Raw genomic sequence first — 11,543 nt, 5'->3', positions numbered from 1 at the left:
GTCAGCACCCCGTTTATGGCTCCCAGGACAGACAGCAGAGGGGTGGGCTGTAAACCCAGCCACCGGTGCTTGCGTCAGGAGCATTAAGGTTGCACAACAGCGCTCGGCCCCTGGCAGGCTCTGGAAAAGTTGTTTTTCAGGGGGTGCAGCTGGAGGAGCATCAGGGAAGTCAGCTCCTCCCAGCTTGGGGTGTGGGGGGCAGGGCTGGGTGGCTGGTGGAGGACGGAGGGCCTGACCGCCGCAGAGCCCACTCCCACTGCTGCAGCCCCCAGCCTTCCTGGGTGCAGAAGCCCAGAGCTGGAGTCCCCAGCACGGGTCAGCCAGAAAGGGGCAAAGCCAAGACCACACCCAGGCTGGGCTGACCCCTGAGCTCAGAGACCTGCACCTCCCACATCCTACCTCCCAGATGGACAACCTGAAGCTGGGGGGGATGGCCCTGGTCATCCAGGAGGCTCCTGGCAGGGAGTGAAGGGATGTGAAGTGACATTTGGGGCACTTTGGGGGTCAGACCCTGAACCAGGAGCCTCTATATGACATTTAATTCAGTGTTGACTACAGCAAAGCCAGTGCCTTCCGGCCGAGCCCCGCTCGTCCCGGGGAACCACCACCGCCTTGCTGTGCCCTGCCCTTGCCTCTTTCTGGCCCTGCCCTCCAAACTCAAGGGTTTCGGGGTGGCGGCAGCAGGGAAGGAGTGAAGCTGACAGTTCGGCTGCCACCGATGCCCTTGGAGGCCATATTTGGGGAGCCCGGTCTATCCCAGTTCCAGACTTGGGGGCGAAGTCCCTGAGATGTCCAAGATCCTGGACAAGACCCGCTGGTGCCCTGCCCGCGGCCCCCCACCCCCGCCACCTCTGAGGTCTCCTGCCACTGCAAGGGACAGTTCTGGGCTGTCAGCCATCAGTGGTAGCTCGGGGACCTGCGGCCCTCATGCCCCTCCTCAGCCTGAGGGTTTTCTCCCGCACTGAACACAGTAGCTCAGCCTCACGCAGGCCAGCCGGGTGCCAGGACCTCACTCCCCCCAGGGCAGGCCCGCAGCCTCGATGTGGCCCGAGCGTGGGGACGAGTGCTCGGTGCACGTGGTAATCGGAGCTCACGGATTGCAAAACTGGGGTGTTGAACCAGAGCACAGCGTCCTCATTGAAAGCTGCTCGCGAGAGTTTCTGGTCCTTCTCCGGGTGTGGGTGCCAGGGGCTCTTGGGTCCGATTCTCCCCATCACGCTGGCCGGCCACAGGGCACACAGCCGGCTGGACCCACAATCACTGACGCCGGGTATGCCTGTCTCCAGGGATGTCCCGTGAGTCCCTCCAGGTACCACACAGAATTCCCCCTGCTGCCACACTGGCTGAGGCCACCTGAAAACTGCCCTGTGGCGGGCTCATTTAAATTAAGCCTCAGGCTCTCGGAGCTTGGAGGGGCTTGAAGTCCTGTGGTTGTTCGCCCCTCCCTAAGGGGAAGGTGGCCGGGGTCACATGGCTGCCCAGAGGCCAGCTGGGGGCAGACCCTGCCGCCCTGCGAGGCTTGGACCAGGGGGGGTCTCTATCCCCCCCTGGGCTTGGTGGTCCAGAACCCAGGCCTGGGCCCCTCGCTCTCAGATCTGCTGGCGCCCCTCACCCTCACCCTGGTGCTCCCACTGGCTACCCGGGGGGCTTGCCCTGGCACGTCATAGCTTTCGATGCCGTTTGCAGACCCCCGTGTCCGGCAATCTGCTTTGTCTCTTCCTGCCTCGTTTCCCCATCGCTGGGTAGTCTGTGGTGAGGTGACCTGGAGCAGATACAGAGAAGCTTTAGGGGACATGTAGCGCGGCTTAGGTGGGGCGCCCTGTAAGCCGGGCACCTTTCCAAGTGCTCGGCCCCTCACCTCTGGGGCGGTGGCATCTGTGTCCCTCCTCCCCCAGCGAGAGGACAGGGCAGGGGCAGGGAAGCGTCTTGCCTGAGACCACAGACCAGGAGGAAGTCGGGGAGCTGGCCCAATGCCCCTGAGCTCAGGGTGGTGTCCCCGGCCCTCGGTTGGCTGGCGTGTCAGCTCTGGATCCAAGAGAGGCTGTGGCCGGGCGGTGGGCTACCCAGAGTCCCCTGCTGGCTAAGGACCATGTGCTCGTAAACTTTAATTTCCACACAGTAGAGAAACATATAATACAAGCAAACGGGGGTCCACTATACAGCGAAGCTCACAAATACACCTCACCACACGTGCGCTCCCCAGCCGCTCTGGGGGCCGATTCTGTGAGCCGGTGGCCCCGTGCAGAACGGCGCAGGGGAGGCGAAGCCGGCTCAGTCCTTGCAACCCCTCCCCCCATCAGGACACTTCCTCTGCCCGCCGGCCCATTGTCACCACCAGGGGGACAAGCAGCCTCCCAGACACTCTGCTCCTGGCCAGTCTCTCTCCCGCCTGGGAAGGTGAACCTCATCACCAGCCACAGGGTTGGGCTGGGAAACCAGGGGACATCCCTTAGGGGCCTGCTCTGGGCCAGGTCCCCACACTTGACGCCCCAAGCGGGTCAGACGCAGCCACCGTCCAGGTCCTCCAGGCTGGCGGAGCGACAGCCTTGGTCATTCAATGTGGTGGGCACTGTGGTGTCTGGGGCAGGGGCTGGGAGACCTTCGTCGGGGAGGACAGGCTGGGGAACTGATCTGAGCAGGTGAGTGGGAGCAGGGGGTGGGGTAGGCACAGGTTGGGCATTTAGACAGAGGTTGGACAGGTATAAAGGCAAGGGAGTAGAAGGGAGGGTGGGACCTGTGGGGAACTCCAGAGGGGTGTTCTAGATATCCTGGGCACTTGGAAGGTGGCCGTCAGGAGCATCTGTACGAGGGGGACACCGGCTGCCCCCGTGGCACAGTGATGTGGGAGTGTCAACCTTCCCGAAGGCTGAGGTGGGTCCCTGGCCAAGCCCTGCCTGTGGCTCTGCCCCTGGATGGCCAGAAGGAGGCCACCGGCCCTGCTGAGGACCATCCGTGGTCCTTCGTCCTGACCCTGTGCGCGTCAGCGGCTCTGGACGGGAGCTCTCGGCCGGCACCTGTCCCGGGCTGCAGGCTCTGGCACGTGGCGACATGGGGAGGGGCCCCACACTCACAGGACCACCTCGGGCGCGATGCTGAACAGGAGGTCATCATTCCCCCGCCGCACCTCCAGCAGCAGAGGGGACTCCGTCAGGATGGCCTCCTGCAGTTCGCTCGAGTCCGCCAGAGGGCGCCCGTTGACCTTGACGATGATGTCGCCATCTTGGATGCCCCCTCTGCCCAATGGAGAGACACCCAGTCACTGCACATCCCCGCGAGGCTGGGACCCCGCTCAGGGGACGATTCGGTTAAACAGCAGCAGTTAAGAAAAATCATTTCAACAGGTAAGAACAGCGTCCTGACCGCAAGGTTCTCACACCAGATGGAAACCGATGTCCTCCAATGGGCTAGTGCTTTGTGAGCCTGCTTCTTCTCTACATTACAAGGGCTGGGTTCAAGTTCTGGCTGCAGCCTTTTTGGCTGGGCTGCCACAGGCCAAGCACTTGGCCCCTTTGAGCCTCAGTGTCCACATTGGCAGTCCCATGTGGGAACAGGCCTGCAGATTACGAGGTCCAGGCTGCAGTGAGGGCTGACTGATGAGGCAGCGTCGGTCAGCAGCAGACGCCCTTGCCACTGAGCCCACCGCTCTGGCTCTTGAGGCGGCCTGCCCGGGGTCCCTCCCAGTAACTGCTGAAACCCTGAATAAGGGGCCTGAGTGTGGTGGCTACTCATTGGCTTCACAGACCTATGTTCCAGCAAGTTCTGCTGCAGGCCAGCTGTGGACCGAGCACCCGTGCAGCCTCTGAAGCACCATGACAGAAAACAGGAAGAGGGGTCCTGTTCAGGGGCGGGGGCCCTGCGGGGCTGGAGGCCTGCCTGCCCGGCTCCTCTCCACTCCGCACCCTGCCCTCGCCCCTCACAGACGCCCTGTGCACGACCTGCAGCTCCGGGGATTACTGTGTAGACCACTGGTCGAATGAGCCCACCTACCGTACAGACGCACACCTGGGGCAGAGGAGGGAAGGGCTTGCTTGGAGCCCCTCTGGGGCCTGGATCAGCCGTGCAAGCACGAGGCGCCTACACTACACGGGCTGGCTCAGCTCACGGCGCGGCAAACAGTCAACCGTCCTCCGGTACTCGGCAGTTTCAAAGAGAACGGTGCTTTGTCTCATTTGATCTTTACAAAGCCTCCTCAGGGGAGAAAGAGTAGGTCGAACTGTGCCCATTTTGCAGATGAGGAAACAGGCCCAGGAAGACCCCAGTGCGCCCACCGAGCTGGTGGGAGTTGGGCTGGATTGGGGATTGAGCTCTGGGGGGGTCTCCACTACTCTGTCTCTCTAGACCCAAAGCAGAGGACACGGTGGGCTGAGGAAGAGCACTGCCAATGCTCTAAGGGGTACCTCATCTCTCCAGCCTGCCCCTGGCTTAGGCGATAGGCCAGAATCCCACCTGCCACTTCTGTGCCATGTCATGTGCCGGCGGGGGTGGTGGTGGTGGTGGCTCAAGGTCACGCAAGGTCACTGAAGCGGGCCCACCCTAGGCCTCATGCCCACCCAACCCCACCCGCCAGGATGTCTGATTGCCTCCTGTCCAGTGTCCCTGCTTCCCGTAGTGCAGCCTACCTCTGAGAAGGTGAGTTTGGGACAACCTCTTGCACATAAATCCCACTGCTGACCGACGGGAAGTCTGGGTTGCTGGCCTTTAGTTCTTCTACCAAACTGAAAAGGAAGTTCCACAATGAACACACTTCTTCTGAGCCTCCGTGGCACAAAGCTGCCCTCCCTCCCCCACCACCCACGCCAGAAGAGGCATCTCCTTTGGACCCCAACACTGCTCTGTCCTACCACTGACCACTCTGGGTTGTCACTGGTTCTTCTCAGTGTCCCCCACTTGACATGGGATCCTCAAGAGAAAGCTTACTGAAGGTGGATGGTTAGAAGTGTGGATAGGGGAGGGTGATGGATAGATGGGAGGGTGGGTGGGAGGAGGGATGAGAGAAAGGAAGGAAAGGTAGAAGGATGGATGAACAAATGGATGGATGGATGGATGGATGGATGGATGGATGGATGGATGGAAGGATGGATAAATGGATAGATGAAAGATGAGCAATGAGTGAGTCATGGACTGGATAGACAGAGGCTGGACAGACGGTGGGATGGATGGATGGATGGATGGATGGATGGATGGATGGTGTGATGGATGGATAGATGGATGGTGTGATAGACTGATGGAAGGGTGGTGTGATAGATGGATGGACAAATGGTGTGATGGATGAATGGATGAAAGTCAGAAAGAAAGAACACATTTAATAGATAAAAGTTGGTATATTGGTCTTGATTACAAACGACTGTCAGATTTAATCCCTAGATTAACAGTTAATGAAATGGGAAGAATGATCATTTTAGGGACTGTATAGTTTTGAGGGTATAATCAGTTGAGCATGCCTTAGTTTTCCCGAGAGCACCCAATGCTCCTCCTTCTCCAAATCCTTGGACTTGATTTTGCATATTTTTCACTCTGATTCCCTTCCTTTCCCGTCTTTCTCCTTTTCCTTACACACACCACCCTTTATTCCACTATCAGTGTTTCCAGCCACCCACTCTGCTACAGACATGATACCAACGAGCAGGACAGAGTCCTCACTCCCAAGGAGCTCAGGTTCAAAGTTGAGGGGTGCAGGGCACAAACAGGCAATTCCAACCCATGGGGCCAGTGCAATGCTTGGAAAGGAAGCACAGCTATGCGGGGGGAAAAGGTGGAACTCCCCCCACTTGAGTGGCATGGTGAGTAGAACAGTGTCTCCCCAAAATTCATGCCCACCCAGAACCTCAGAATGTGACCTTTTGTACAAATAGGGTCTTTAAAGATCTAACTGGTTAAGAACCTCTAGGTAGTGTCATCCTGACTTAGGGTGGGACCTAAATCCAAGGACTGGTGTTTTTATAGAAAGAAGAGGGAGATTTGGACACAGACAGAGGAGGCCACAATCTGCAGATGGAGGCAGAGATTGGGGTGATGTGGCTACAAGCCAAGAAACACCTGGAGCCCCCAGAAGCAGGGAGAGCAAAGAGGAACTCCCCACAGAGCCTCCAGTGGGAGCACAGACCTGCTGACGCTCTGATTTTGGACTACTAGCATCCAGAATAGCAAGATAATGAATTCCTATTGTCTTAAGCCACCCAGTTTGTGGTAATTTGTATGGCAGCCATAGAAGCTTTCTTCCTGGAGGAGGGGGCACCTGAATGGAGTCCTGAGGGAGCTGAAGGAACCAATCAGACAAAGGGGGAAAAGGCATTGTAGGCAGAGGGCTGGCCTGAGCAGAGGCTTGGGAGTCTGAGTGTCTGGCCCTTAGGAACACCTGCAGGTGGCCAGACACAGCTGGGCAGGGTCTTGGAGGAGAGCTGAGGAGAGGGATGAGGATGGAGGGGTAACAGGGTTGCATCCTCAGACACTCACCTCGGTGTGATGGTCCGCATCCGTATGCCAATGAATCGCTTCTTCCAGTCTGGGAACAAAATAGGACAGGACTCCGTTAGAGCCACTATGAAAGCCTCTGCCCTCCTTGAAGAGCCATGTGGGGCCGAAATTCCCCCCAGGAGCAAAAAGCAGCAGAATCCATCCCACGTGGTCACAGGCTAGAGCTGCCTCTATCCTCCAGGCTGCTGTTGAGGGGCTGGGAGATGTCCTGCCTAGTCTGGTAACTTCAGGCTCACCCTTGCTCTCAGGCCCCATGCAACCACATCAGCTCCCACAGCTGCTTGGCTGCTGAGCCCCACACCCAAACCCCAACGGCCAGTGGGGCTCTCCTCTCCAGCCTCCATCTCACAGGCTCCCCAAACTTGCCTGCTCAGATCTGAACTTGTTACCTTCTCCTGCCTTCCCCATAAATTATAACATTAGCCTATAATGCCCAGTGAGCACTAGCCATGTGCCAGGCCCTCCAGTTGGAGACTTAAACACACAACTCGCCAAGGCTGCGCCAGCCTGTGACTTAAAAAGTGTTTTAACCCCAGAAATAGCATTTACCTATTTGGAACCATAAAACAAGTCTCAGTACAATTAAAGTGTCTTATAAAAACATGCTCTCTGACCACAATGGAATTAAAGTAGAAATCGGTAATAGAAGGGTATCTAGAAGATTTCCAACAACTTAGAAACTAAGTAACACACTTCTGAATTCCTCATCTTCAAAAAGGAAATTAGAAAGTATTTAAAACCAATAAAAATGGGAAAATAACGTATCAACAGCTGTGAGGCACAGGTGAATTGGTACACGGGGGAAATGAATAGTACCAGGGTGCCAATATCAGAGAAGAAGAAAGGTCTCACATCACTGATCTTAGCTTTCACCCTGAGAACTAGAAAGAGAAGACCAAATGAAACCCAATGTAAGAGGAAGAAAGGGAATAATAAAGACTAGAAATCAGTGAGATAGAAAACAGAAATTCAATACAGAAAATAAATGAAGAGCAAAAGTTTATTCTTGGAGATCAATTAAATCCATAAGCTTTCAGCCAGACTTATCAGCCAGAAGAAGAAAAAAGAAAAAGACAAGACAATTATCCGTATCAGGATCAGGCATGGGAGAAGGGACATCACCACAGACCCTACAGTATTGGAAGGGTAGTAAGATGTAATTATGAACAACTGGATGCCAACACATTTGACAACTCAGATACAATGCATACATTTCTTGAAGTTTCCAAACTGCCAGATCTCACTCAAGAAGAAGCACATAACCACAGTAGCCGTGCCTTTATTTTGTAGTTAAAAATCTTCCTACAAGGAAAACATCAGGGCCAGATGGTCCCACAGGACAATTCTACCTAATGTTTAGGAAAAAAATAGTATCAATTCTGCAGAAACTCTTTTTTTTTTTAAATTATTTATTTAGTTATTTGAAGAGAGAGATACAGTGAGAAAGGGAACACAAGCAGGGGAGTGGCAGAGGGAGAAGCAGGCTTCCCGCCGAGCGGGGAGCCCGATGCGGGGCTCGATCCCAGGACCCTGGGATCATGACCTGAGCCGAAGGCAGACACTTAACGACTGAGCCACCCAGGCACCCCCTGCAGAAACTCTTCTAGAAAACTGAAAATGAGTGAACACCTCTGGGATGTTGTGATTTATAAGAAATATGTGTTTTGGTTTTTGCTTATGGTTCCCAGCACATGGCCCCTAAAACTTCTGTAATTCCCTGTGACAAGCACTCTAGGAACATCTTTTTGCTGCCAGCCCCTGAAATTGCCTCATGGTGATACATGTGTGAAGGATGTCTTCTGTTACTCTTACAAGAAGCCCCTTTCAACCACTCCCAAGTGTACGTTACTGAGGTGGTTTTGAGAAGCCCCTAAGGATGGGTCTGGTTGCCAGGAAACCTACAATGTGATTAGGGGGTTGAACTTTCAGCCCCAACCTCCGCACCCCTTCTGGGAGAAGTAAGGGGCTGGACGTGCAAATAATCACCAATGGCAGTGATTTGAACTAATTGTGCCTACATGATGAAGACTCTATACAACCCCAAGAGCGGGGATCAGAGAGCTTCCAGGTCGGTGGATGTGGAGGTGCTCCGTGTCCTTTCCCAGACCTACCCTGTGCTTCTCTCCAGTTGTTGTTCTTGAATCATACCTCTTTATACACAAACTGGTCATCTAGCCAGTAAACTGCTTTCCTGAGCTCTGTGAGCTGCTCCAGCAAATGATCAAACCCAAGGAGGGGGCCGTGGGAACCCCCAATCTCTAGCCGGTGGGTCAGAAGCACAGGTGACAGGCTGGACTTGTGATTGGCATCTGAAGTGGGGGGGCGGTCTTGTGCGACCTTAACCGTGGGTTCTGACACTATCTCCGTGTAGATAGTGTTAGACTTGGGTGAAACGGTAGGACAGCCAGCTGGTGTGGGGAAGCCCCTTGCATTTGGTCACTAGGGTGTCAGAAGTGAAGCAGTGTCATAGCAGAGAACTGAGGACAGACAAGAGGCACAGGAGGAGTGTTCTTCCTAAAAATTTCCCAACCATCATCCTGACGCCAAAATCAGGAGAGAAAACTAGACCAATACCCCTCACAAAGACGGCTGCAAAAAACCCTCAGACATTTTCCGCAAATCAAATCCAACAACATATCCCAAGGATAATGCATCACGACTGAGGGAGCTTTATCCCAGGAATGCAAGGATGGTTTACCATTCAAAAATCAGCCAACGCAATTTACCACATGAACAAACTACAAAGGAAAGTCGCCATCTCAAAAGGTGCAGAAAAGGTGTCTGACAAAATCTTCTAACATCTGTTCCTAAAAAAACCTACGAACTCAAGGGAACTTTTTCCACCTGATGAAGCGCCTGCAAGAGACGTTGAGCAAGCATCCTCCTTGCTGGTGAGAGATAGAGACTTCTCCCCAAAGGCAGGAATGACGCCACCCCATCCACTCTCACCACTTATTCAATATCTTACAGAGGCTCCAGCCAGGCAAGAACAAAAGAAAAGGCATCCACGCTGGAAAGAAGCCAAACTGACTCTGTGCACAGACTGCAGAATCATCTGTGTGGAAAGCTGATGGAACCCACAGAAAGTCCTACCAGCATAAGCTGTGAAGGTCACGGGATCTCTCATGATTAATCAACATACGAAAATCAACATTACTTGTATATTCTGGTGACGAACAATCGGAAATTGAACTTTAACATTGAAACAATTGAAACAACTGAAATTGAAATCATGAATTGACAAGCTGATTCTAAAATCCATGTGGAAATGCAAAGGATTCCGCAAAACCAGAATGATGTTGGAGGCGGGACAAAGCCGGAGAGCTAACATTGCCTGACTTGAAGACATTGCAGAGCTGCGGTAATCAGGACAGACAGACAAGTGGGACAGAACGGGCTCATTTTATTTTTGACAAAGGAGTAAAGGCCATTCAGTGGAGAAAAACACACGATGTCGGGACAACTGACTCTCCAAAGCGGGAAAAAAAAAAAAAGAAGAACTTTGATTCATACTTTGCACTCTTTTAAAAAATTAATTCAAATTGCATCATCATCCTAACTCAAAGACTTCAGAAAGTAAACTGCTAGAAGAAAATGTAGGAGAAGATATCCCTGACGTTTGGTTAGCAAAGATTTCTTAGATACAATTCCACACGCAACGATCCATTGAAAAAAAATTGGCAAATGAGACTTCATAAAAATTGATAAAACGCCCACTCTTTGAAGGCGCCGTCAGGGGAATGAAAAGTTAAGCTGCGGGAGGAGACATTTGCAGCTCGTCTCTCTGACAAAGGTTCCCATCCAGAATGCACCCAGACCCCTCCCAAAACCTAGTAAGAACACAAAAAACCCAACTTTTTAAAGTGGGCAAAATATCTCAACTAACATTTTCGCAGGGCGGGGGCGGGGGGCTGGCCCGTGGCTCTGCTGGGCCTGTGACTTTGGTGTTTACCCCCAGCAAGTGCAGCCCCGGGACGCTTTGGAGCAGAGTGTGATCTGCCCTACGTGGTCTGCTCTACGTTTTGAAAGGACCCCTCGGCTGGGACGCGTCTGTGGAGCAAGGGCAGCTGCTCATCCCAGTGCAGTGCTCCACGATGGGGCCAGCCTGGTGATGGAAATCTGGGAGTCACTCCCTAGATGGCATTTCCATCCATAGGTGGGGTGAGGTCCTCAGAGCTAGGAGAAAGGCCTGGCAGAGGCCTAGGCCCTCCATCCTGCTCCTGACATGGGTGCTGGCCCCTCTTCAGCATCGCTCAGAACCCCAAGGTCATGCTTCAAAACAGGAAGGAGCCTGAACTTCCCGTGCTTGCGCGTGAGCAGCATCCTGGCTGGGCAGAGGGGCAGCCCTGTCCCCCCAGAGACAGAGGCCATCCGGTTAGAGACCTTGGTTGGAAACCCACTGCCCACCCCAGAGCCAGCAGGCTCAGCCAGTGCGGCTTCTCCAGAAACCCTGGCCGGTGGGGCTGGTGCGGGGTGGCCTGATTGAGTTTGGGGGTCAGCAGACAACCCTGTGTGTCCTCCTTCACGGGGAGATCAGCCAGATGCAGAGGGTCCCGTGCGCTGTGCTGGGAACAGGGAGGTGGGCTGAAGGTCCCGACTTTGTTTCCTACTACACAGGCCGTGGGAACACTCGACCCACGTGAGGCAAGAAAGCCAGTGAAGGAAATGAAATGGTAGGGAGGGGGGAGGAGGGGAGGGGAGGGGGTTCGGGGACAGAGCAGAGGGAGGAGAAGGGAGAAGAGAGCTGGCTTTGGGTACCGATCACTCCCTTCAGAGACTGGCAGCCCCCCACACTGCAAGGGCACTGATGCCGCTGGACAGGGTACCCAAAGGGGTTCGCTGTACGCAACGGGAGTTTCACCTCAACAAAACCCCAAACCAAGCCAGAGAGCAGCTCAGGCCTGGGGCTTTGCAGGCATCAGGGCTGACCCCTCCTTTGCCCCCTGAACCCCCATCCCAGGAGCTGCCCCTCTGCCTCGCTCACACTCTGCATCCCTCCTTCCAGCAAGCCCTGTTGGCCCCAAGTTCAACACTGACCCGGACCCAACCAGGCCTCACCCTGCAGCCGC

At 54.5% G+C, this 11,543-nt stretch overlaps 1 protein-coding gene across 1 annotated transcript in view; it reads right to left on the bottom strand.

Moving 5' to 3' along the window:
* Positions 1–2,085: 2,085 nt before the first annotated feature.
* The window catches only part of HTRA3 (HtrA serine peptidase 3), a 33,076-nt gene continuing 23,618 nt past the window's right edge, over positions 2,086–11,543 (bottom strand). The window contains exons 3-5 of the mRNA XM_035004365.1: positions 6,454–6,632; positions 4,620–4,715; positions 2,086–3,233 (exon numbers count right to left, since the gene is read on the bottom strand). Of these exons, the coding sequence (XP_034860256.1) occupies positions 3,068–3,233; positions 4,620–4,715; positions 6,454–6,632 (441 nt within the window). The 3' untranslated portion in view covers positions 2,086–3,067. The remainder of the gene's footprint in view (positions 3,234–4,619; positions 4,716–6,453; positions 6,633–11,543) is intronic.

Source organism: Mirounga leonina, unplaced genomic scaffold, assembly GCF_011800145.1.
Source record: "Mirounga leonina isolate KUSES-001 unplaced genomic scaffold, KU_Mleo_1.0 Mir_129, whole genome shotgun sequence".
NCBI lineage: Eukaryota > Metazoa > Chordata > Mammalia > Carnivora > Phocidae > Mirounga > Mirounga leonina.
The sequence above is the reverse complement of the archived record's forward strand: the minus strand, read 5'-3'. Positions and strand labels throughout refer to the sequence as shown.